This window comes from Bacillus rossius, chromosome 3 (genome assembly GCF_032445375.1).
Source record: "Bacillus rossius redtenbacheri isolate Brsri chromosome 3, Brsri_v3, whole genome shotgun sequence".
NCBI lineage: Eukaryota > Metazoa > Arthropoda > Insecta > Phasmatodea > Bacillidae > Bacillus > Bacillus rossius.
The window spans coordinates 86,134,426-86,161,954 of record NC_086332.1 but is presented as its reverse complement, the minus strand read 5'-3'; the positions used below and the strand labels follow the sequence as shown (position 1 = coordinate 86,161,954).

Sequence of the window (27,529 nt, the reverse complement as noted above, 5' to 3'; positions counted from 1 at the left end):
TGTGGCCTTTTTTTTTTTTTTTTAATTTTTTACTGTGACGCAATGTGTATGTAGCTCGTATTTGTTATAAACACTGCAGGTTGCAATTGTATTTTAATAAACTTTAACGTATTTCTTACACTTTTCATATTTTTTTTGCCTTATTTTTCACGGTTTCTGAAAATCTGTACGTACGACCGAGGTGTACGTACGAACCGGGGGCTGTACGAGCAAGGTTTTACTGTATTTAATGATAAAAATATTTTTTTGTAACCGACCACCATCGTAGGCATTCAATTAAATTTAATTATATGATTTAATAAAGCCAAGTTAAAAAAATTAAATAAAATTATGTTACAACCTAAAATTTTGAAACCAAAAGGGTGTCTTTAAATACATACTGTAAAGGAAAAGCAATAATCTGTAAATAAATGTTAGTAAGGTGTATTTTGATTATAGCTATGCAATTATAATAAGAAAGTTTATTTTATATGAAGTACTTAGCGTTCCACAAGCATCACTTTAGAAGTGATGAGGTGATGGTTGAGCTGTAGCTTGTAAGGGCTGAAGCATTTAGTTAACCATCAGATAGTTAAGCACAGGGCATAAGGCAGCATAATTATAGCAGACTCCCAACCACAAGGTAAACATAGGCCAAAAATGGAGGCAAAAATTGAACCATCAACCCTTGCCCTAATCATATACTTAAGTGATTAACACTACGTAAGATTTAGCTGATTAAAATTAAGCATGTGTGTGGGCCAGGAATAAAACCAGCATCCTCACAAACACAAGTATAACTTTATACTACTTCACTGCCTTACATGGCACAGTACAAATGGCTGGGATTAAATTTAATACTGCAGGCAGGCCCGCCTCAAAACTTTTATTTTACACACTCCCATAGCAGTCTCTGTATAGTATGGGTCTTACAGAAAAACCTAGACAGCTTAATGTGAATGGATGCAGCTATTTATCAGTCTTAAATGTACATTTGTTCAGACCACTACTCAAGTGTTTTACATTTATGAAAAGTTCAGTATAAAGTACTTTCCTTATGAATCAAATACGTAGTGGGTTCCATCAAGTTCGTTGTAATGAGATTTCACTGTACATTTTTGTAACTCACAGTATAAAAGACAGTTAATGTTACAACTGTGCCAGCCTCATGACCTGCTCCTTCATTGAGCCGGTGAGGATGGAGTCTCGTTCTAGGGGCCTGCCGGCCACCCCGTCATCCTTGCCTGTGGTCTCCCTGGAGCCACCGAGGTCCTGAGAGTTGTCCGCCACGTTCTCGTCCCCACATGCTGCCAGAGCGTCGTGGGGCTGCTTCCTCGACAGCTCCCCGTCTCCTTGCCTCCCGCGAGAGGAGACGTCACCCCTGTCCTCGTCCTCGGAGGAGTCCGAAGACGAGGGGAACACGTCCCTCTGCACGACGTGCCTCGAAGCCCCGTGGCTCTCCCGGGTGGCAACCAAGTCCTCCCCTCCCTCCGTGGCCACACCCGTCCGGTCCCGCCACTCACCCCGCCTCATCAGCTCCCGCTCCCGCTCCCGCTTCACCTGGATTGCCATCCAGATGTCCTTCAGCTCCCCCGCGAGGTCGCGATCCTTCAGCACGCTGAACTCCCTGCGGAACTTCACTTCAGGGTTCATGGCTTCCACAAAGTCCAGCATCAGGTCCACCAAAGCTGCTTGGTCCTATGTATATACATATAAAAATAAATATATATAAAAAAAATTGTCAACTTAATAGTTACTGTAGTTCATGCCAATACTCAGAACACCAACATTAAGATTGACCTGAAAGGAAATTAATTCTTAATAAAATTTTTAGGGATGTGCGAGAACGGTACCCGATATTTTCGGGTACGGTTCGAATCCACAATTACCCGAACCTGGAATCGTACGTACATGGATTCAAACAGTATTATGAATATTCACAAAAGTTATAAATTAATTTAATACGGCTCAAAAATACTAGCAGTGAAAAATAAAATTAGGTTACTATTACGTAAGTATTTATAATATGATGTATCAAAGAAAGATAAGTAAATTAAATAATTAAAACACAGTGGCATTAAAAGAATTTCAAGATTTCAAGGGCTTAAACTATAATCACGAATTTCGTCGTATAGCAAACTATAAACTAAAAACAATTACATACCTACAAGAAAAAAAGTCTTGGCTATTTATTGGAGAAAAAATGGTTTCCGTTGCTGAAACATTTATAAAACTGAGATTTTCCTGTGGCAAGCAGTTTATTACGATTGAGTTGGAGAATCGAATATGTTTTCGTTTTCTTATTTTAAAGTGTTTATTATTAATTAAGTTTATATAATTATAAACATTTCAATCTCAGTGTAATAAATAATTGCCAGTAGTTACAGTTAGAAAAAAGAGAACACACATTATTTTTAAATTAATCAGTTATTTTTAATTATTTTGTGCTTAATATTCGGAATCCGATTCATATCTCAAATATTGGCAGGGATTCGAAACAGATTCGAACCGAACTGAAAATGAAGGATTTGCACATCCCTAAAAATTTTATTTTCAGCCAATATAACATTTATCTATTAGTAACAAGGGCTAAATTAGCCAGTTAGGTAACAAATTTTAAATAACAAAAAAGTACTTGCAAGCTGATACTTGACATCAACAACCCCTCGGTGCCCCATGCGCCTAGGAGAGACTGTTATAATATGCTGACTCTCCACCCCCATTCATGGTGAGAGCAAAGAGCTGAGAGATAACTTACATGTGTGAGCGAAGAAACGTACAATGAACTTTTCCCTGCCAAAAAAGTCTTATATAATAGTTTCTCTTTTTTTCCCTACAGCAAACTTTCAATAATAAAAATCTATAAACTATCATAATCTGTTTTTGACAGTGGCGTCTCGTCAGGGCAAGCAAGGCAAGCAGTGCTTGCCCAGGCAGTTTCCAGACATTGTATTTTTTAAATAAATATTTTATTCAGAATAGTATTTTACTTTGGTTCGTGCAGTTAGGTGTATGTATTTTTTACACTAACTTCTTGGGACCCAATACTGTGCACTGTGCGATATTAGAAAAGAACTCGTTGACACACAAAACATGCTGTTTTAGAAGCGCTGGTAGAACCGCTTTCAGCAAGAAGGCTGCCGCAGTAGTTTCCTTTCGGAAGGGGAGTGGCATGGTACAAAGGTTCGAGGAGGGGATTGGCTGTAAAAACACGTGGTAGAAGCTACGAAGGTAACGCTTTCTTGCCGAACTGAAGCGAACATGGCAGAAGCAACCGGTGGAATTCTTCCGCAGACTGCTTCGGCTATGTCCGCTACAGTTCGGCACGGCAGGTGGCGAGGTGGCGTTTCAGGAATGATTGACGTGCCAGTTTCTTGGTACACATACCAGTTAACAGAGTTTCTGATCACGTATGAAGATAATTTCGTTCGTGTTGCGAAAAGTACTAAGATTTAATTTTTACTATTGTAGTACATTTTTATCAGGTTCTTCTTTTTATTTTAAGTACTTACTTTGCCATGTGTTGTCTGTTTATATATTTTGTACCAGATATCGATGATACTACACTCCCACTTAGTATATAAATAATGTAGAGTAGGTATTTTATTATCAGTATAATGTAAGTCAAACATTATTATTTTTCAAAAATAATTTATAATTTAAAAAAAATGTCAATTTTTATACTTGTGGAATAGTCAATGTTCAGTTAAGAAAACTACTTAAATTGCACCCTTTTGTACCTTGAAATCCAAATTTTCCCGGGGGAGGCCCCCCGGACCCCCCAAATATTGATAAAATCCCTTTTCATCCATAGTTCTCGTTCAAAGATGTAGTAGGTTTTAGTAATATATAAAAAAAAAATGTTATAGCTGAAGAAATAATTAAAAATAATTAAATTACTTGTCCTAATAAATTTCAATCTATATGGATATTAATATAATTAAATTATAAGATACCAATATTGTTTATTTATTTTTTATATTATTTAATCATATGTATTTTTAATTTTTGAATAATTTGAATAGTAATAAATAAAGCTTAAATAGGAGTTATCACTAAAACTTTTAATTGAACTAACAATCTTAATTTTTGATTTTAAGATTGCAATGCTATTACCAATAAAACCATTAATTATATTAATACTAGCTGCAGTACCCGGCTTTGCCCGGGCTGAACACCGGGTGAAATATTGTCCGCGAGTTACAGCAAAATGGATAGCGATATGTCCAGTGTGTTGGACATTAAGAAATGACACATAATTAATATTTGTGTATCTGTGACCTATGATTTTCTGTTTACCCAGGGCGATCGGTTGAAAGGTTTAGAAGTTGATGTGCTACAGCGCCATATAGCGGCGAGTTACAAAAAAAATGGATGATAAAAACACTTCGATGTGCCAACTTTCATGGCGATCAGTCAAACGGTGTAAGAGTTTATCGACGTCATACATACCAAAATCCAATTATATATATTCTTATATTTCGAAATTTTGTGGCTTTCACTTTTGCGAAAAGTGGATGTTCAGGACCTCGAATGGTTTGGAACACTCCATCTCGAAAGAAATGATATTTGAAATTCCTGAAATTGTCGAAATTTTGGGGCTTTGTCCCCAGAGGGGGAGGGGTTATTTTGAGGACCCTGAATGGCTGGGAAACAATAAAAATCGAAAGAATGATATTTTAAATTTTTTAAATTTTGGGGTTTTGACCCCTGAGGAGGGGGGTGATGTTGAGGACCCCGAATGGCTCGTAAACACTCCAAATCGAAAAAGAATAGGTTTTTGGAAATTTTGGGAATTTTTTTAATTATTGGGTTTTGACTCCTTGTGGGGGGAGGGTAGTTTGAGGACGCCGAATGGCTCGGAAACCCTCCAAATAGTAAAAAAAGTATTCTTAAATTTAAGAAATTTTTCGAAATTTTGGGGTTTTGCATTCCCCCAATCCCCTTACCACAAATTTGTTGGAGAACACGTCTTTGGGTAAACGTTCCGCCATCCCCCGGACACTTTAGTTAGTAATGACTTAATTTTAATACTTTTTCCTCCAATTTTTCGAAATTTTGTGGCTTTCACTTTTGAGAAAAGGGAGGGGGGTGGAAGTTCAGGACCTCGAATGGTTCGGAACACTCCATCTCGAAAGAAATGATATTTGAAATTCCTGAAATTTTCGAGATTTTGGGGCTTTGTCCCCAGAGGGGGAGGGGTTATTTTGAGGACCCTTAATGGCAGGGAAACACTAAAAATCGAAACAGAATGATTTTTGTAATTTTCTAAATTTTAGGGCTTTGACCCCTGAGAAGGGGGAGGGGGGGTGATGTTGAAGACCCCGAATGGCTCGTAAACACTCCAAACCGAAAGAGAATAGGTTTTTGAAAGTTTGGGAAATTTTTTTATCATTGGGTCTTTGACTCCTTGTGGGGGGAGGGTAGTTTGAGGATCCCGAATGGCTCGGAAACACTCCAAATAGTAAAAAAGGATACTTAAATTTAATAATTTTTTGAAATTTGTCGTAATTTTGGAGTTTTGCACTCCCCCCCCCCCTCTCCCACAAAATTGGGTGCGAAGTCGACTTTGGGTAAAAGTTCCACCATGCCCCGGACACTTTAGTTCGTAATAACTTAATTATAATACAATTTTCTCCAATTTTTCGAAATTTTGTGGCTTTCACTTTTGAGAAAAGGGAGGGGGGGGGGGGGCGGGTGCAGGTTCAGGACCTCGAATGTTTCGGAACACTCCATCTCGAAAGAATAGATATTTGAAATTCCTAAAATTATCAAAATTTTGGGGCTTTTTCCCAGAGGGGGGCGGGGGGTTCTAGGACCCTGAATGGCCCGAAAACGCTTAAAATCGAAAGAGAAAGATTTTTAAAAATTTTAAACTTTCGAAATTTTAGGGCTTTAACCACCTGGGGGGGGGGGGGGGGGGGGGGGGTGATGTTGAGGACCCCGAATAGCTCGGAAACACTCCAAATCGAAAGAGATATAAAGGAAAACTTATTACCTACCTATGAATAATTTTCTAAATAAATTAATAAATAACTCTATGTTTAATAATTTACGTACATACATAATATTAAACTTCAAACTATACACACCAAAAAAAACTAAGGATGTTTGTGAAACTATTTTTTATTTGTCATAATGTTTAAAACATTTGTAGGATTGGTTGATATGTAAAACTGTGGTGGCCATATTCCGCTTATCCAAAGCAGTATAGAAATTAATAGAGATATCACTCCCTGAACACACCACAAATCTTTGAATTAAGTAAAAAAAAAACATAGTCCAAAATGAAACAAAAAGTATAAATAACAACTAATTTGTCAAAAAAATTTATTCAACTGGAATGACAATGTTAACATCCACCTGAAATTTAATAGAAGTAGGTAGGTAAGAATATATATATATATATATATATATATATATATATATATATATATAAAAGAAAATAAATGAAATTAAAACATACATAAATAAAAATATCTCACACTCAGCCAAACATAATGTTTAATATTAAATAAAGGAAGATGGCAATTACACGTAACTATTATAATTAATAAAAAAAAATCGACCTACCTGAAATAGTAAAATTCAAATTTTTCAACAATATACTACATAATTGATAAATATTTCTGGTCTTCAGTCTCAGTAGCCCTAAGACTCTTGATGCTCAGCAGATAAATTATAAACACTAAACCAAACTCCTTGCAAATAAGTTATAAGTAGGTACTGTAAAAAAAAAATAATTTAAATTGTAATATACAAAAACGGTATTGAAAACTGAAACAAATACGTATGGCGACACTACAAACTGTCAAGATATTTATTTTTTTCTTACTCTCTACTTAGTTCCTTACAATAGCAAAACGTAACGTAATGGCTTGAAAGCTATTGCTCGGCAGACATAGAGGAATGACACTAACAGTTTGTATATCTATGACACACGTTACATAAAATTATGATATATTTTTTTAACCCGTTTAAAATTTATTTTTTTTAGACAAAAGATAGCCTATGTCCATCCCCAGGATATAATCTATCTCCTTGCCAAATTTCATTACGATTCGTCAGCCGTTCAGCCGGGAAAAGGTAACAAACAGACAGACAGACAGACAGACAGACAGACAGACAGACAGACAGAGTTACTTTCGCATTTATAATATTAGTAAGGATCTGAAATAAATCAATCTCTTACATTCATTAATTTTTAAAATTAATTTTTCAGTAACTTATAAGTATTAAATATTAGGTATTTATAGCTCATTTATTTTATTATTAGATTTTTTAATTTAATTTGTAGCCTTGCAGACAAACACCACCCCCCCCCCCCCCCCTCTCGTCTGAGCTTTGCAGAGTATTTTTAGGTGATTATATTTTCCTGTAAGACAGCATATCAGCTGGTTATATGGTCCAAAGTTATAATGACCTGGTTTCTGATACTTTTAATTTATCATTCTAATATCTAATATTCATACAGTTAAATTTGATACTTGGTTGTTTATTCAGAAAAGTTGTTAAACTGTGTTTTTACTGGTTCTCTGTTTGTTTAATTTTTTCAGTACCTTATTCTTTTTAAAAATGTTATTTTTGCCAGTATTTTTCATTTGCAGTTAATTGAAAGCTATAAGTATATTTGTGTAACATTTTGTATTAAGTTGGGAAAAGGAAGGATTAGAGAGAAATTTAACATGTTGTTGCATCAGCAAATCAGAAAAGACTATGACTTTTCATGTTTTATTTTTTTGCAGGAAAATCCTCGCTACGAGGGTTAGGAAATTTGTATACTGTTGTTTTTTTGTACTGTGCTGTGAGATTGGTTGGTTGTTGGAGTCACATGACTGCTTGTTCCGTGTATGATGGTGGGTGGTCACGTAGCCTTTTTGTCTTTAGTCGCTGTTCTTAGAGTTCTGTGCCAAGGTCGCGCCATTCATTGGCTCACAAATATCATTTTGATGAGAGCCTAGGGCAACTAATTTCATGTCTGGGTGCCAGGGCCATTCCATGATTTAGTTTGAACATTTGTTTTTCATCTTTCGGACTGTTCATTTAGACTAGGCCCCAGACGTGCGGTGCAGGCCTGGGTGGTCTAAGTGGGGAGGGCAATTAACCTAGGTCATTACAAAAAAAAAATAAAAACCAATTTCTTTGGTAACTAGTGATGAAATAATTCACAGAAAATTTTTGTTCCAGCATGGAAAATCTGCAGAGAATGGTCTCTTGTAAGAGTTCACTGTTCAGTCGAGCTCGCGTATGACTGGAATCTAAATGTTTCAAACATAGAACCCCAAGTACTGAAAACCTTAAATAACTCAACTAAAACACAACATTTAAATGGAATGTCAACACACGAACCCTGTAATGTAATAAAATACAAATTTTAAGTCCTTTGAACATCATATTTGGAAGTGATTATATAATATTAATAAATGCTTTTTAAAAAATTAATATTGGTGCTTACTAAGATACTGAGAACCAATATGATTGTCTTAGATTAGATAATGATTCAAATATTTAAACTAATCCACCTCTTAATGACATTGACAATTCAAAACCAGAGAGCTTATCTGCCACATTTAGCTACACATTTACTCGTTCACGAGAAAGGAATTAACGTAAGACTTGCCATTGGATCCGCAGCCGACTTCCCACTGACGCGCAGTATTTCCGGGTTGACCATGACTGCAAATATTGGTGATCGCCTGCTCGACGTGGGTGACCTCCTGTCCCCTGCTGAGAGGCTGTTTTGGTTTATCATCATACCCCCGTACAGAGGTATTGGATCATCCCCTCTACGAGGTGTTGAGATCTTGGTCCACGACAGCACGTTGATGTAACACGGGTCTTTGGAGTTCTAGAATGTAAAAAAATTACCTTTTCTTAGGCAACATGTATTATATTTATACTAGTGGAAATTTCATGCTCTAAAGGTAAACATCAAAAATTAATTTTCATTCTTGGATTGTGATGGGCCACTGTAATCCAGCCATCTTCTGCAAGTAAAGCAAAAGCCCTTGTTGGAAATGGCAATTTTTCAGTTAATTAGACAAAAAATTCAGTCTGTCATAAAATTCAAATTCTAGAATACATGCAACAATTTTCCAAACCACACCAACAACTCAACAGTGCACAGTTCAAATAAAAGTTTTGAGCATGCCCGGACTCAAATTCATTCCCAATGACATCATGTCTCTCATTCATCTGCTTCTCACCCTCTCTCGAGACTGGCCACATCACGTCTATCCTTTGGCAGGAAACTTGGTTCTACAAACAGTCCACCCTCTCTCCTCTCCTCTTTTACATTTGAAACTGGTAATTTTGAAAAGAAAAAAAAAATTAAAACTAACAATCACCAGATGAATGAACTGCTTCACTGTCTGATTGTATATATACCCAATAAGCTAAGACAATGAGCTAAGAGACGTAGTAATTTCCATGAATCCATCCTTTGTTGAATGTTGAATGTTTGAAATCCTTCCAGACTGACCGATTTTATGACAACTATTATAAGAATTAGTGGATAAAAAAATCCAACTTTAATACCATTTCTTTTCCATGTTGCTAAGCACTGCGAAATAATACAAATTGAGTTGAAAGTAGAGTCCGAGATGGACTACCAAAAATATTTATTAAAACAGAGAAACTTTACAAGTGATGTTATTGGTTAATTTTTTTAAGTAAAGTTAAGTAAAAATTCTCATGGGAAAATTGTATACCCGCCCACATAAGAAGTACAGTAAGTGAAAGGTTATTAATTTGGTATTGTTGGGTTCAGCAAATTTTCAGGAAGTACACACAAATCTGTAATTTAATTTCCCTGACTTACCATGACCAAATAACAAATTTATATAACTATTTTTTTTATAAATAATATAATTTATTTGCAATTTCCTGAAAGTAAAAAAAATATAATTCAAGCCCCTACCATCCCAATAGCTGGGATGGATTGAACAGAACCTTGCACACTCCATTTTATACTGTGCGTGACTATGCAACAAAACACAGTCTGGATGATGGCAGACTGGAGCACGACTTTCCCCCTCAAACTAATATCACTGGGGATTTTCCATTAATTTTGCAGTATTTGAAGTGATATCCTGGACTTTCCCTGACCAAACCCAACTTCCCTGACTTTTCCGTTGTTTTTCTAGAATATGGAAATGATGATTCTGTAATCCAGCAACAACAATGCCGCTCACATTCAAATATTTTTGGGTGGATTCGGGCTGTTGACAATGGCCGTTAGGTAATTCTATTTTACTTTGTTTTTATTTCAGTAGTTTTCAAACAGGTATTGCCAGGTAATATTGTTAACAGATCTGAATCAATAATTCAACATAATATCAAGATAAATTTTTAATCAGTAATGCTCAAGTGCATGGGTATAGAACCCCGGGAGGTTCTATGCCTATGCACTTGAGCATTACTGATCAAAAATAAGACTTTGAAATAAGACAGGAAGGGGGGTAGGGGATGGTCCCCAGCCCCCAGAAATTAATAAGCCCCTCACTGTAGAAGGGGGGGGGGGGGACACCTGCACTTGCCGAATTGTGACTGTGAAACAGGTTTATAAACATAAATGTCAAACATTATGATTTTAGAAAACTTTCTGAATATTTTAAAGTTTTCTGCTTATTGCATGCATATATGCCAAAATATGGGCAGTAAAAAATAATCAATCTGGAGATGACTTGTGTCAATTAACCCCACAAGCAAAACTCTCGGGCCGCACAGCAACTCCCCCCCCCCCCCCCACCAGTTTTTTAGAATTTAGATATTTGCGCCCCTGCTAAGTGTATTTTGTTTCTATTGTACAGCTTATTACAACATTTTTTAAGTACCATTATTTGTTTATTAATTATTCTTTGGTATTCCTGTTAAAACTACAGTAACATTTTATCATCTGATATGGCCACAGTCCCTAAGTGCCAAATTAAATTAAAAACCATCTATCAATTTGTGAATTGAAACTGCTTTCAAACAATCATACTCAGGGGTGATGTTACTGCAAAATGTGGCAATAGGTACGTGAAACTGACTTTAATTTACAACATAGTAAACCTGTGTAAGACTATGCACTAAAGCACAATCTATAAAAAGTAAGTCTCACAGAATGGATGATGGCAGACATTACACTCTAAAATTACTGTCTCTGGAGATTTTCCATTACTTTTGCAGTACCTTGACTCTCCCAGACCAAACCCAACTTCCCTGACTTTTCCCTGCTTTTCTGGTACGTTGCTGTAATCCAGCAATAATAAAGCCGCTCACATTAAGATTGCGATCTTGTTATAGGTTATTTTAAGGTTATTAAGCATAATAAACGTGTAAGTGTTGTAAAAACTGTGCATAATGGCTTCTACAAGAAGTGGAGGACCCATTAAACAGAAGGCGTTATTCTGCTCATACCATCATGAAGTCCTGGATGCACATGTGAGGCTGTGGAGGGTTTCGGAAGCTGCGAGCACCGTTTTTCGCCTTCTCCATGGGCCGGGCGTTCCTGCAGGGGCTGGCGAGGTCTTGGTTGGTGAGCTCTACCACTGGGCCGGCGGCACTCAGCAGCTCTCTCATCTGCCGGCACACAGGGGACCGGTGTCGTGGGCATCACGGCATGACATGTTTGAGTGCCTGTTAGTGACTAACAAACACAAACATAGGGTAGTGAGGTTTTATAAAATAAAAAATCCCCAAATGAAAGTTAAAATGCCACCTCTAACCATATTTTTTTTAAAAGAACACTGCTTACATTTCACTGTCAGAGAATAACAGAATGGATTTGAAGAATTTCAGTATGATTTCTGCTCCCCTCTTCGTTGAGCCACTCCAACAACTGCATCAGGACTCTGTGTCGCTGGTGCCTAACAGATATCGTGAGGGAAAAGCACAGCAAGCAGTTCGCCAGCAGTGCCCCGCAGGACCTACCCAGCTGCTGCGCGAGCTGCGGCAAACGAGGAGTAAGACGGCCATCACTTCGAGACCGCCATCCAGAGGGTGGAGGCAGCATCAACTATCTTGTGGCCACAAATTGCCTCACCCACACACACCTTTCACCTTTCAGCAACCCGGGCAACTGAGAGCTCAATGTTTTTTTGATTGATTGATTTATTGTTAGACTTGCGATTGGGCTTCCGTCCAGTGACAAGGAGTCTCCTCCCTACTCGTCCAATTTCTGAAGCCTCTTCCTCAAGTCCTTTCCTCTTCTCACAACCATTATATTTTCCCTCAATCATATTCTAATTTCATCACCATCTGCCAATTTTGATAATTTACAATGTCAAATTTAACTTACCACATTGATGTAGTGGACATTAACAAACACTATCTGTACCATTTGCACCTGCTGGAATACAGCATTTTGGTCCAAGTCTGCAAAAATTAAGAGAATCTAATTTAAATGTTTGGGTATTTCTCCTTAAAAAGTATGAATAGTTCTTGTAAATTGCAAAGGATAAGTTCTTTTTGAATATACAGTACTGATGTTTTCATCAATAAAGAGACTGCAACTATGTAGCAATTTCTGTGTTTAATGTTTTTCCAGGTTTAGGATCAGAGAATAGCATAATTAATTCCCAGCATAAATGCTTGTGTTATTAGCAACATCGTATTCATCCTGAATTTTCTGTACCATCCAACTAAAACACAATGTAATTAGGATTTTCAAAAATACAAATTTGTTTGTAATTGAACTGGTGGAGCATTTACCTATTAGGGGAAGTCATTTAATACTTCACTTGCACTTTTTAGTTTCTGTTTTTGGTAGTTATTAAGCTCTGGTTGAACTGTTACAGAAGTAGAAATACACATACCTGACGGGGCAGATCATCATCTGTATTGTAAAAAGCAGCTCAGTTTACTCAAATTTATTATCAGTTTCAAACAATTATTTGAGACAACAGTCACCAATTTTATCAACAAACTTTAGCTTTGGGTAATATTTCAGAGTAGTAGTTTCTGGGAAACAAGGTTAAAAATACTTGAAAATTTAGAATGTAATAATTTTTACAATGATTTTACAGACTTTTAATTTACCCGAACTAACAGAACCAATTTTCACTTCAGTTAATACTCATCTTATTTTAAAGTAGCCACTCACAGAGGTATTACTATTTTTGAACGAACTTTTCTAATAGATGACTACTCATAATAACAAATAAAAAATTCTTCTTGTGATAGCCATGTTCCCATTTACTCAGTGGATTCTACAAAAACCTTTGGATTTGATGTTATTCCATCCATTTTATTTAAATTTAAACATAACCTGAAGCAATTTCATGTTTATAAAACTCAAAATGGAATGGAGATAAATATCAACAAAATGAAGGTGGTCAGATTCACAAGGAAAAGAAAGGTTTCTAAGCAATAATACAGTTGGAAGGGGCAAGAGATTCAGGAGGTAGGGGAATACAAGTACCTGGGAGTAACCCTACAGAGTGATCTAGGTTGGGGAAAGCAGGTGCAGCAGGTGGTAAAGAAGGGGAGGAGGGGGCTGGGGCTGACTGCTGGGACACTGAAGGGGACAGGACGGAGAGTAAAGGAGAAGGCGTATTCAGTGTTGGTGAGGCAAATTCTTAGATATGCAGCGTCAATTTGGGACCCACACCTAGGGATAGAAATTAAGGAACTGGAAAGGGTGCAACGTAAGCGGCTAGATGGGCGATGGGTATGTGGAGGAGGAGGGAACGGGCGAGGGTGAAATCATAGGCCATCTATGATGAAGGAGCTGGGGTGGGACACACTACACAGAAGGAGGAAAGTAGACGGATTGGTGAAGTTTTTTATGATGACAAGGGGCGAGAGGGACTGGGAGAAGCTGGGAGACTGGTTGAACAGAGGGGTGTTTAGAGGGAGGAGGGATAATGGGTGGAAGATTCAGAGAGAGTGGAGAAGAACGGAAAGAGGAAGGCAAGATTTCCTGGTGAGGATGGGGAGGGAGTGGAATAGGATTAAAGGGAAAGATATTGGTTTTGAGAAGAGGAAAGGACTTGAGGAAGAGGCTTCAGAAATTGGACGAGTAGGGAGCAGACTCCTGCCACCACAGGCGGAGGCCCAATTGCAAGTGTATCAATCAACCAAACAGTAAAAAAAGCAAAATTGAAATAAATTTTTTATTTTTTATTTTCACAGCGACTGCAAAGGGCACACTACCTGCAGTGTCGTACCTCTAGTTCCTCTCTTTTGTTACGGAAATATTTCACAAACTGGATGAAAAGCTGCAGGTAGACAGATAAGTTCTCTATTGCTGACTACTACCACTAGGCCGTGAAGCAGAGTGATGTAGTTTAATTTGAGTAGTATACTGAACTGTCAATTTTTATCCATTCTTCAGATGCTTTTTCATTTGTAAAATATTTCATTACTCTGAGGGTTTTTTAATACATCAATTCTTAGCAATTTCCTGTAATTTTCATTCAAGTAAATTTCCAGCAATTATCTTTAAAAAAAAAAAAAAAAAAAAAAAAACTATTTACACTTCACAGTTAGGTACCACCCACAAGTTTGACTTTCGAAAGCTTAACTTCATAATTTTTAAGTCTGCACGGGGGGAATATTTTTTCTAAATTTGTAACTTTTTTTCTGTCATTAAACGTAAAAGGCATAGAAATAATTGTACCTATTATTTCATTATTGAGGCAATTTATTTTCCAGCAACATTTGGACTATTATGTTTAATAAATAAATAAATTAATTAATTAATTTGGGTAGACTTAATGTTGCAAGCAATTGTACCAACATTAGGCACGTGTTAATATGTTATTACTTGTTTACGAGATTGTTAATACAGTAAAAGCTTGGTGACATAAGTTCAGTAAAATGAGATGAATGACACATGGTATGCTATAAATTTATCTATTGTAAATAGTAATTTCTTTCTGAAAAAAAAAAAAAGTTATTAAGTTGAGAGGTAAACATCGGCTAAATATCAGGTAAATGTTAAATGTTGTTCCTTATTGGAACTGAGAGAAACATACAAAATAAATTCAGTCAGCATGTAGAAACAATATTATGTAGTTTGCTTAAGGGAACATAGAAATATTACAAGTGATTTTTTACCCAAGAAGGTTGTAAATATGCAGCTAATTGGAAATAAGCAATAGTAACTAAGTGAAAGGTTGGTTTCGTTATGCCAGCTGTACAATAAGTCCTCAAGCAACGGACAGGTTACATTTCCGGAAATTGTCCATTAAGCAAAAGTCAGTTAATTAAATCACGTTTCCCCATAAGGAACAATGTTAATGTTCCAGGTTATGTTCCTAGTCCTGCCAGAACTGCCCATTTTAATTATTCCACTATCAATAATACATAATAAAATTCAGATTATATACATATGATGTTTAAGAAACGTAACCCAGTTTGTAATGAATGGTAAGAAATCTTTTTAATATGCAATGTAAGAACAGTAAATGTTCTGTATCAAGTATCCAAGTTCATCCCTTGATTCTGATAGCATGATTCTGTATAATTAATCCTGTGGTACATGATGCTTGTTGTTTTAATTTAGTACATCAAAATATCCTGGACATAACAAAAATATCACAAAATAATTATGTCAAGTCTTACGATCATAATACATTGTTACATTACAAGTTTTTGTTTACATATCCAATTGCTATGTCACGGCATGACAGGATGTGGCGTCACAGTACAGCCAAAAAATTGAAACCCGTTAGTTTGATAAAGCAAGGGAAGATTGTAAATAAATTAGCAACCATATCAAGAGCGAGGGTGAGAAAAATAATACCACAAGGAAGTGAAAGAGCATGCGTGACAAGTGGCTGTTCCCCCCTACCCTTCCCCCACCCCACATGCCTTTGATGGAAGGGCAAGAGGGTCAGCCTATTGCATAGACACTATCGCACAACATATTATTTAAGCACGAATCTGACAGGCAATAAGATACGTATAATTAAACATGTACATAATATTTCACTGAACAAACAAACTATAAAAAATAATTTTTTTTATTTTGGGTAAAAACACCGCAAACACGCCTGTAAAATGAGGGACTAATGGCTGGCTAAAAAATGATTTGGAATAGAAAAGCGTGTGTACGTCACTGACCGGCTAGTCAGTAAATGACCTTTACAGATTCCCTTGTCATAATGGTATGCACGGGCCTTTGGAAGAGATGAGTTTGCTGTCACTTTCTTTGCCACATGCATCGTAAATGTTTGTGTTGCATCTTAACCTCTTTTTTTTTACAGGTCCCGGAGAAAATATATGCAGACTCTCTTTCAAAACAGTTGTCATGCTTCAATAACAATTATGCATGTATGCAAGAATTATTCATGTATGTACACAGTGCAGCGCTTGGATACAAATGTATATACCTATAGGCTATTCAAGAAGTACCAACCACACCTGTTCGCAAATTGCAACGTGGAAATGTCTGCAGTAACGCGTTTGGCGTCCGTTAACAAAATTAAAGGCAACAAAATATAGTGTCCGTTTTAACAAATATCTGTTAAACAAGTGTCCATCAATAAAGGACTTACTGCAGTAATAGCACACAAAATTTTATTGACATTTTAATTTATGTGTTATTAGTAGCTGACCTAACCTTTCACTTTTCATTTTGGTTATTTTCTCCATTTCCAAAACCACAACTCTACAGCTTTCACTAGTAAAGAACTACTTGCAGTATTTTAATGCCCCCTTTGGCAAAAAAAAAAAAATTAAGTCTACATACATGATACATTTTTTAAATTTTTATTTTATGTTCCTTAATTCCAATAAGCAGTGACTTCAACATTTACCAAATTCAAAAAGTTTGGTTGTCTAACTGTACGTACGTCAATTGAAATTAGGAAATTGTTGTAAACTGTTCCTTTGTATTTCATAGTATTGGAGATCGATCAATTACATTAATCTATATTCCAGAAGTAAAGTTTTTGCAGGTGTTGCCGATTCCTGCAAAGTGAACAGTCAGTTGGGTTAGGTAAGTAATGTGGGCAATTGTTCAATCTCACATATCCATGTTTATTACTTGACCCTGATGGCATGATTGTGTTTCTATTGGTCTTGTGATCCATAATGCTTGCTGTTTTAATTTTGTATTTCGATAGATCCCGATCAAAACTACTTTAATATAACAATACAAATAATTTCATCAAGTCTTGTGGAAATTTTTTTATTCACATTCAACTTGGGAACATAATTCACTGTTATATCATAATTTAACTTAAAGAACTGTACATATGATTTTACAGTATTTTATATGTAGCTATCATAACCTGAACTACCGTTAAAATGGTAAACTGAAACTATTTCAATAATGCAATGACCTTATACAGATTGATTAAAAAGTCAAGAAACAAAAAAAAATTGTGAATACTTCTTTCCCACTCTCACTAGTTACCCAGAACTTTAACGTGCATGAATGTTTTTTCACTTACCATGTCATAGGAAACGAAACCTCCTTACGCACTAGCGTATTAATGCCAAATACAGTGTAATGATCATGAGAAGTTGACTAGTATACAATTAATTACAATTCTCTCTTCCACCGTGTATTTACAATTGTTAATTTAAGTTTATTTGATATTACCACGAAACTCACAAAGAATAAAATACCTACCCTAAATGCAAAGTCATCAGTGAGAGTAGTAGTATAAAATTTTCATTAAACGCTTCGTCCAGCAACATTATTATGTATATTATTTTCAAGGTAGAAAATGAGAAGGTTCAATGTACCTGCCTAGACTACGAACTTAAAACATTGATTTTTTTGTTACACAAATATTTATATTGCTTGCAACCTGCAGATTTCTCATAATATGTTACAACTACGAACTAAACACGATAAAAATTTAAAAGACTGCGAATCCACGCTAAACGAAAATTCAATTTCGTAACAAAATGTTTGTAATGCCATTGACGTTCACCAAGGTAATTTAAGTAATTAAAGGTAAGCCATTATCAAACGCTGAACGTTCATTGGCTACCGCTTGTGACGTAAAGGTGATCAGGGGTAACCTATTATTTACAAACATCTAGCACCCGAGGCAAGAATCGCTTTTGTATATACTCTATTTGCACGGATCTTCCGAAAACGAATTGACTCTCCGAAAGTTTACGATGCTTACTGAAGTGATACATTTGAAGCCAGAATTTTAAAATTATGATTTTATGCGTTAATATTTTTTAATGAATTAAACACTACAATGTTGTGTTTTCAAAAATGGTATGTTGTACTATAAAAAATAGAGATAAGTACAAATGCTCGAATTGTTCATGAAGTTGAAATCTGTAAGCCTTCCTTTACTGTAAAGCAGAATATGTAATTGTACGTGTTATCCCGGGAAGGCGGGGGGGGGGGGGGGGGGGGGTGAGATTTAAAAAACTAAGAATTTAAACATATTGACGTCGTCCGACCGAAGGCCACCCTAAAGCCCGACCTGAAACTGCCAGTATCCGACCCCGCTAACAGAACGCACCCCTAGCCATGGCCCACCTGAGTCAGGCAAGCACTGGAACAAAAGGTACAATTAAAGACCATGCTCCAATCAACCAGACACACACAATTCCTGTACATTATAAATTCAACGTAATTTAATGATAACATCACTTTAAATTAAAAACCCCGTGCAAAGGAAGTGCAACGTAGGAGTGCCTGGGTCACTCACGTGTGGATTTATATTAATACATTTGTGAGTGCTCCCCTTGCGGCCTTCAGCCTAAATAAAAAAAGTAGTGTGTGACTTAATCATAACCGCCCCAAAATTTTTATGTATCATTCGCCACTGTAGCAGTCATCAAGTGACGAACAGTCACCAGTGTGACTCACATTATTTAAAAATAATTAATGTAAACTTGTTGAATCCAATTCATAAAACGTATCTGTGTATTAGATTAAATCTTATTATTTAATGTGTGAATTTAGAGCCACTTTCAGTCTCTTGTTAATTTAATAATTTACGAATAACGGAACTTTAGAAACTTTGGCGTGAAGAGGACGCTGAGCCATCCCTCGCGCCAGGGCCAGACGCCAGTACCGAGCGACTCGTGGACCGGGACGGACGTGCGTCCCACGGGAGCCTTCAACTATTGCCTTCACCGATTTCATTCCTGGTAATAATAGTCACTCTCCAAAACCTTTTTGTAATTAACTCCCAGTGTGCGCTCGGTCCTTTTACGGTGTAGGGCCTATCCCAGCCGCTTTAATGTAAACTCCCCGCACAACGCATTACGCAGGGCAGTGCAGCATACAGCGTGGGCCGACTCCCGCAATCATAGATGTTTGTTTAATCACCGAAGTGCACAGGCACCGGCCACATCGAGTTAAAGACTTTTAACGAATTTCATAACGAGTCGCGGTCTACACAGGTGGGCCCGGGCATCGCCGTTCGCAATTTACGGGATTGGCTGACTCCAATCGAACTCCACCCCTCAACCTTGACTGGCGTGAGGTCTTAATATTAGTGACAGCGCGTCAGAGCGCCCAGTGTCAACATAGTGTAATTTGTGTAGGGAAAAATAGTGTAACTGTAACTGCAAGTGTAACTGCCAATTTCAATTAAACGTCCACTCCACACACTCCGTGCGCGACGTGTATACGACAGTGCGAACCAGATGTGTGTATGTTATTTTGTGAACTTCCCCAATCCAGTTAGAGATCAGCATGCTATGCTGTGTAGGGCCAGTAGCAGTAGCGGATCCAGAAGGGGGGCTAAGGGGCTCAAGCCCCCTCCAAAAGCATCTGGGTCCACTATTGTTTTAGTGTTTGCCTTGATAAAGCCTAGCCTCAGCTGGGTCAAGCCCCTCCCAAACCAAAATCCTGGATCCGCCACTGGCCAGTAGTGTATCAATAACCAGGGATCCCTCACACCACGACCACCACCGCCGTTCCTAGCGGACCACGCAGGGGCATTTGCACCCAACGACCCACCTCGTGGTTAGCCACAGAGATAGCCTGGCGCCCTCCCGGACACGTTTTCAGTAAAACACCAGCCTTTCCCGCTAGGAACTACGCCGGATCACGAACACGAGAACCCGGGCTACGGCACTCTAATGAGAAGGTAACAAGTAGGTAGGTGGAGGGATTGAGAATGCCCAGAGGTTAACAGTAAAGTCGGCCATTTTTTTCTACATGTGAAAACTGATGTTTATACATCATGGAATCAAGCGAAATTACTATGGCAAAAAGTGAATAGTCTTACCAGTACACAACCATAGCCTGGACTCAATTAACAAACAGGATAACTGGGCTTTTGACCAGAACACCAGTTTGAGGGGCGGGAGAATTTGAGGTGCGAAAAAAATAAGTACAAAAGACAAAAAAATTGTATGGCTGAGAAATATAAGTTTTTTAACGTATAGTAATACTTAACAACTTAACTAACTTAGCTAAAGATTATCTACCCAGAATGCTAGCTACCTGAAATCGGGGCCTGACCATGGCAATTATTTGTCGTAGGTCAAATTCATTTTTAGTTTTATTGTTTTTTGAAGTTGTCGTCGTACCGAACATGGCCGTTTAGCCCGTGCTCCGCACCGCCAGTACCGTATCCCGTTTTCGGAACGCGCCCCTTGCCCAGCCGGATTGAGTCAGGCGAGCGCCTCGGGCGTGACCCCAATAGACATAATGAAAATTAAAGGTACGGAACCCCGGAGGATCGAACCCATAATTCCATTAAGGGAAAAGCCATTAGTACGAAATTACTAATTACCCGACATGTAATAAGTGCGTCGTAGCCACTCCGGGCGAGTACACCACGCACAGAGCAGACAACAAACCTCATTAACAGTCACCGCGGCCACTGGCCTTAATTAAAATGCCCGTGACTATGATCAAGTTAGAATAGGAGAAATCCCTCTAAAACAATTCGCAGTGGGACAATATGTTAGTAAATTTACAGTCGCCAACTTGATGTCACAATTTAAATAATTAAATACATTAAAACCATTGTTAAGCCTTAAGCACCCAATTACCAGGTGCTACATTTTAATTGGGCACCTGGAACATGTTTTAACTGGTAATAGAGTAAATTCAATTAATATAAGTTTTTTGACGCCGACTCACAAAGAAGAGAAAGTTTCTCTTCCTTGCGAGGCGGCCATGTTCGGCAGTCTCCAACCAATCCGCGCCGGGAACAGATGTGTGTCCGTGGGCAGCATCCAAGTTTTCTTTCTTTGATTATTTTATTCTGTACTAAATCCTTAAATTTAAAACCTTTTATTAATCCACCGCTGCCCACGTCGACTCGGCGCGTATTTTACGGAGCTGGGTCTATCCCGACCGTCTTCAGTGTGATACCGCGCTACGTATCGTATCACAGAACATACGGTACTGGCCGACTCCAGCGAAAGTGTTTATACTTAAGGACGCCGTGCATATGCCTGCCGGCTGCACACACGTAGGTGTTTCGCCGAATTTAGGAGCCCGCTCATAGAGCCCCCCCCTGCACCCATTAACTTTCGGCACTGGCCGTCTCCAGCGAGCATCGACCCACATCCCGCGAGACTGCCGCGGTAACCATTGTCACGTAGTGTTGTGTTTAGTGTTGGTGAGAATTTTTGTAGCGGGACCGAACCGTGGAGCGGACTTGTAGAGTGTACCGTGTATCCACATGGACCCCCGGTGAAACTCCCAAATTAAATGTATTCTCGCCAACTCGTATATCATTTTCCGTAATCTCCCGTCCTCCACACAGCCGAGCGGCCTTCACAGTCAAGGTAGAACCATTCAGGTTACATCCAAGCCGTGTACCTGGCGGGGCACGCGGGGGCAGAGTACCCACGGCCCCACACCAACGACCTAGCAGCCCGCTAGCCTGGCGCCCCTCCGGACAACAAGTGCATCGCGACGCCCGTAGCGCCCGTCAGGTACCCCCCGGACCTTTTCACAAAGGTCGGGTGACGGCAAAGTAATAAGTGATTTTCAATGCATTATTTTTTTTTATAAATATGAATTAAACAAGGTGAAGTAGATGCTGAGAGTAATCGTTATTAAAATAATTAAATTAAAATTTTCAAATTGAGTTTTAATGATTTATTAATAATATAGTATTTTTTCCTAATAATGAAGACTTCCAATACATTTACGTTATATGTGCAAAGTTGTGTTTATAATAATAGGTGTAATATCCAAGAAAAATTATTTCTTGAAGCCCTTGTCACAAATGGAAATTTCACAAAATCTCCAGGGCCCCAACAAACACAAGCCATTGTAAAAATTCCATTCTTTATGAATAGGGTAGAGGCACAACCAATATATATATTTTTAGGGAAAGAGTAGGCTAGCCTTCAAAGAGAATGCCTAAAGATAAGTTATATCTAAATGTGTCCATTCTGTTTTTGTTCGTGTGACCCTGTTTGGATGATGAGTGCTTCTGTTGACACTGTGTTGGTATTTAACAAATTAAATTTTACTAAATTAAGTGTAACAATAATAGAGATTAAACCTTTTTTTACATGTGTGTAGTAAAAATAAAGTCTACTACACATTTAAAAATATGAAATTCCCTGACTTTTCCAGGGTTTCCATGTTGACGCCGTCCCCGTTGCCTGATCTGAATTTTACGTGAATTTAAACTGTTTAATTAATTTTGGGTCTCAAGGGCGGGGTTCCTGGCCTCGTGGCTGTAGGCAGGGACGCGTCGACAAAGGACCCCCCGGGCTGTTATGGCCTCCCAGGACGCCTTATTAATAAAACACACACGTACTATTAGCTGTTTTATTCCGTCGCACATTTTACACGTTACACCCTCACGTAACTGGCCTCTTCATCGTCGACCTAAGCTCTGTGCACGCCACCCTCTATTGGCGGACTTGTTACGGCCACACGGTAACCCGGTGGCAAGTACGTGGATAGGGGGTCGTTCCCGGCGACTTGCGAGTGGGGTGCTCAGGCGCACGATAACCTGTTCCGGCCTATGTGAAAGTCCGCGGATGCAACGTGAAAGGCGTGGGCGATAGGTCCCGCAAAATTACTTACGATAACACACTACACTATAGTCACTGTGGTTAGTCCCGCACAGATGGGTATACAAAGGCGGCTACTCCGCGTGGTGGCTGGGGCCACGTTACGCTGGGTATGGGCGCGGTGGAATCCGGCAGGATATCACACGCACGACCGTGGCACGTCCCAGTTAATGACTCGTCCTTACACTTAGGTACGTGTTTGGCGCAGTGCCGCCCCGCGTGGGCGAAGAACTATTCCCCGAGAGGGGATTTCACTGGCGTGAGGCGCAGGTGCCACGAGGGGTCACCTAATTGATTACGTGTCACACGAAAAAGCCCGATGACGGGCTACACATTATATTAAAGGACCGTGCGAAATCGCGAACGGCCGATTCGGGCCGACCGGGGAGCTGAGTTAAACGGTTTGACTATAATTACCTATGGCAAAGACTGGTGATGTTGGCGCGAAAGTTGAGAGCTCCCCGTGCGTGGGCTGCCGGCCCTGGCGAGTGCTGGATGGCGACTGACACCTCCCTGGCCGCCGGGGTCAGGGAGGGGGGAAAATTCCGCGGGAAACTGCGGAGTGCGGGAAGATGATTTCGGCCAGTTTTGTGAATGATAACAATTTACAAAATGATTATTAAATTAACATTAATTATTAATGATTTTACACGTATTAGTTTTGTTTATCTTATCAAATGCATGAACAAATTATTTAGTTGCGCAGTGCCACACCCGGCCGGGCGCTTTGCACACGTAGGAGGCCGTGACTGACGTCACGCCGTTCGGGGCACTGCACTACGTTGCCCGCAAGGGCGCGTTCGAGGCGCGGCACTGATCAGGTGTTGAGGACACATAACGGCCTGTGCTCTCAGAGGGAGCACCGGCGACGGCGTCAATGTCGTATAGAAGATATTCCAGCCCATTACATATGATTGTAGTCGTTCTTGGTTATTTATACAGCATATTTTGAGCACGACCATATGATAAAAGGTATAAGACATTGACATGCTCCTGCCTGTTCCTGGTGATAGGCTTGCGAGGTCTAGTTCCATGCGCCAACTAATTCGCTGATCTCAGGGGGTTGATATGAGTAACGTGTCTGAAAACAGGGGAAACATTGCAGCAAGGGCCCCTCCCCCCGATCTGTTTGCCACTCGAGTGCCGTGATAAATGACTGTGTACTAGGCATGTATGATGTTTGTTTTAATACGAAAGCTACACTTTACAAGGTGTCGTCCATGTAACTGGCCCTTCACATACGAGTGTCGAGGCACATTCCGACATAATAACTATCGCCAAGTGGCAATAAGATTACCTATGGATATCGCCCGTGATATATGTGAAAACAGCTGAGTATGGTATGAATGCTCATGCCGCATGATGACACGAAGACAGTACATAAAGCTTAACTCTGAATCAAACACACAGAAGTTAACTGGAACATGCTATGATATGAGAGACGAAAACAGTACATATTCACTTCTGAACACGAAAATCCGCAAAGTAGCCCACTCGATCGAAAGTCTCTGAGTTGTGCGGAATTAATAGTCCTAACAGTTAGGTACACAAATTGACACTAACTCAGTATGCACACGAAGGTGGAAAATAAACCATACACGAGGAGAGTAACGATTACATAGTATGCTTGGGCAGAGGGCCTCTGTTGGAGGCTGGCCGTGGAGCACAAAGAAAAAGGTTGATGAAAGACTTACACTATTGTAGATATTGTCGGTGACAGCAAGGTGATGAATACTCCACGGTGCGCGATCTTGTCCGGCCTCTGTGCTAGGTGAATGATGACAGAGCTGGCACCTAGTGACACCATGCCACACAGGGTTGCTGTTCGCGCGCGAAGTGTGCAGAAAACAAAATACGGTCCCGGCTATTTTCGTGGAGTGATGGACACAGTGAATAAAAGTAATTTAATTAATAACACAATGTGGCGATATAATAAGTTTAAAAAAAATTTTTTCGGTTACATTTACATTTGGCGGAATGATATACTAAATCCTGGTGGAGGAATACAATGACATCATTCGATATCCGAGTGGGCGAAAATCGATATACTGGCTACGGGGCTGTTCTACTGCTGCATTTCACTTCTTTCTTACACTTGCACTGAACACGATAAGGGGAAGAGCAGTCCTGGAGGAACGGCAATGGGACATAATGGCCTATGCGAGCTGGGTGATAACCGAAGGTTGTAATCAAATGCCCATTGATGCCACATTCACACACACTATCCTGGATAACTGACTTGGTGCATCTGGGGCAACTGTATATGGGGTGGCATGTAGCATCTGTATGGTTTTGCCACTGATAGTACAGGAGCTGACCACATCGGAGACCAGCATAGTGGCCAAGGTGGGCAGTGGCATTACTGTGCCTTCATGGCATGCATGTTTGTCATCTCGATCACTAGCAGGGCGACCGAGGTCGACAGCAGCATCGGCAATGTGGTACCAGAGTGGGCCATGTCAGCAGCCATGGTAATGACCGAGATGGGTGGCGTCAGCGATCAGGTGGGCTGCCAGAAAGTGCGGCAAGGTGGCTACCTCGGGATGCATGACCGCGCCAGTAGCTTACTCATTGGCTGGGTGCGGCAGCAGTGGCGGAGGCGGTAACATATTGACGGCAAAGTGGGTGGGTACAACATTGTCGACCTGCTGCCTAGCCTGGAGCTGATCTGGAACAGTGAAGTGGTAGATTTGTGCCTCACTGGCAGCCTTCAGGGTGGCCAGGGATGGCGGCATCGGGGGTAGTACGTCGGCCATGGGGTGCACTGGCACCGCTTCGGTGGCCTGTTGGCCAACCAGAAAGTGCGGCAGTGTCGTGTTGTTGCTATGTGGCACCTCGCCGGTAGCTTTTCCGGCAGTAGGGGTGGGGGCATCGGGGGTTGCCTGTTTGGGCCAATATGGGCCGGCACTGCCTCAGCGACCTGGTGGGGCAGCAGTTAGTGTGGCAATGGGGCTGCTTTAGCATTTGTGGTCGCGTCCGTAACCTTCTCGGCTGTCAGAGGTGGCGATGCCGGGGGCAGCATGTCGGAGGCGGAGCGAGCTCACTCTGCATCAGCGATCTGGTGTCTGACCTGAAACTGGCAGTGCAGCTCGGCGATGCTTATGCAGCCCGACATCGCTACAACAACCTGCAGAACAGCTCGAGGCGGCATTGTTGGGGTGGTTCAGGTGCGATGGGGTGGCCCAACAATACATTGGCGACCTGTGTGGGGATAGGACATGTTGGTGAGGCAGCACCACACAAGCAGATTTCTTAGCAGCTGGGAGTAGCAGCATCAAGGACAGCAGCTATGTGTAAGAGGCAGTGAGCTCTGTAACAGCACCAAAAACCTTTTGGCTTACTTGGCAGTAGCCTTTTTAGTTCTCAGAGGGGCCAGTGACAGAGCGAGCTCGCTCAGCATCGGCGATCTGGCATTGACCTGAAACTGGCAGTGCAGCTGGGTGATTATGATACAGCCCAACATCGCACCGGCAACTTGCGTGGCAGCTGGGGGTGGTGGCATCGGGTGTGGCATGCTTGGACAGGTGCGGGCCATCACTTCTACGGTGGCCTGCTGGCCACCCGGAATGTGTGGCGAAATGGTGTGGTTGTGATGCCTGCAGCTTTCTTAGCTCTCAAGGACAGTGGCATCAGAGGTGGCCCGTAAGTGCCATCCTACAGGTCCATTCAATCACTGTTCTTCAATTGGACCAGAGGGGCGGACCAGACTAGGCATCTTCCGCAGGTGATGATGATACTTATCTGATGTCTCAGTCACCTGTTGCAGGGTTGGTGTCATGACAGTGGTGGTAACCTGCTGGCTGGCGATGATTTGTATTGGTAGCAGCATTGACTGCACAGCTGCACCACTGGGTGGCAGTGATGTGGTTTGTGGTGTGTTTGTGTCGGGCAGTGTCAATTTTCTCTGTGCGGTGAAGGCTGGCTTCCTGAATAGTCTAGGTGAGTCGTATGAAGTAATATAATGCGGGTATAACTGTGGCGGTGCATCAGAGGATGTACTGTCAGTGTGTGGTGGGCAGAGTGATGTTGATGCTTGCAGTGGAGCATCTATCAGCTGCTGCTGATTGCGGGGTGCTCCAGTGTCTTGCCTTAGGAACACTGGACATGGGTTGCACATAAAACCATTTATCCACACCTCTTTTCGGGTTTCGATGGATGAACATTCTATGTGCCACACGTCCGTGCACTTATTGCACCAGAGACCATTGGGTGTGCTACCAGGACAAGAAACCTCACCACACTTCATCATGCCATATGTGCAGTACTCGAAGCACCATCCGAACTAGTTCTGTGTTGCGTGCTCGCATCTGTCATTTGGTTCCAGGTAGTCTGCACTAGCCCACCCCTCAAAGGCTTCCTGGAAGCTATCCATGTACTTGTGTCTCTCTCGGCTCGCTGCTGGACCACCTGTGCAATGAGTATTGGTATAGGTAACGACTACTGACAGGTAGGGAGGACTGCATCCCCACCCTTCTTAATGAGGATCATGTTTCCGCACGCATTCATCTCGCTGAATTTGACATACCTGTGTGGTGTTGATGACTGAGTAGACTCGTAGGTTCTGTTCGTTTCTGTTCGGCTTGGTTCGGGTCTCACCCAGCCGAAGTCGAGTTGTCTGACCCAAGAAGCAGGTGCT

The 27,529-nt window shown here is 40.3% G+C and overlaps 1 protein-coding gene across 4 annotated transcripts; it reads right to left on the bottom strand.

Annotated features, from left to right (window-relative positions):
• Window positions 1-7: 7 nt before the first annotated feature.
• On the bottom strand, window positions 8-17,963 carry LOC134531003 (uncharacterized). 4 transcript variants are annotated; one of them, XM_063366425.1, is made up of 4 exons: window positions 17,367-17,963; window positions 11,383-11,544; window positions 8,600-8,827; window positions 8-1,677 (listed from the first exon to the last, which is right to left on the bottom strand). In XM_063366425.1, exons 1-4 carry the CDS (start codon window positions 17,367-17,369, stop codon window positions 1,129-1,131), a joined length of 942 nt encoding a protein of 313 aa, XP_063222495.1. In that variant the 5' UTR covers window positions 17,370-17,963; the 3' UTR covers window positions 8-1,128. The 4 variants fall into 4 exon arrangements, with proteins under 4 accessions (XP_063222495.1, XP_063222496.1, XP_063222498.1 ...); XM_063366426.1 differs by having other exon boundaries at window positions 17,549-17,963; XM_063366428.1 differs by having other exon boundaries at window positions 17,665-17,927.
• Between the last annotated feature and the right edge of the window lie 9,566 nt (window positions 17,964-27,529).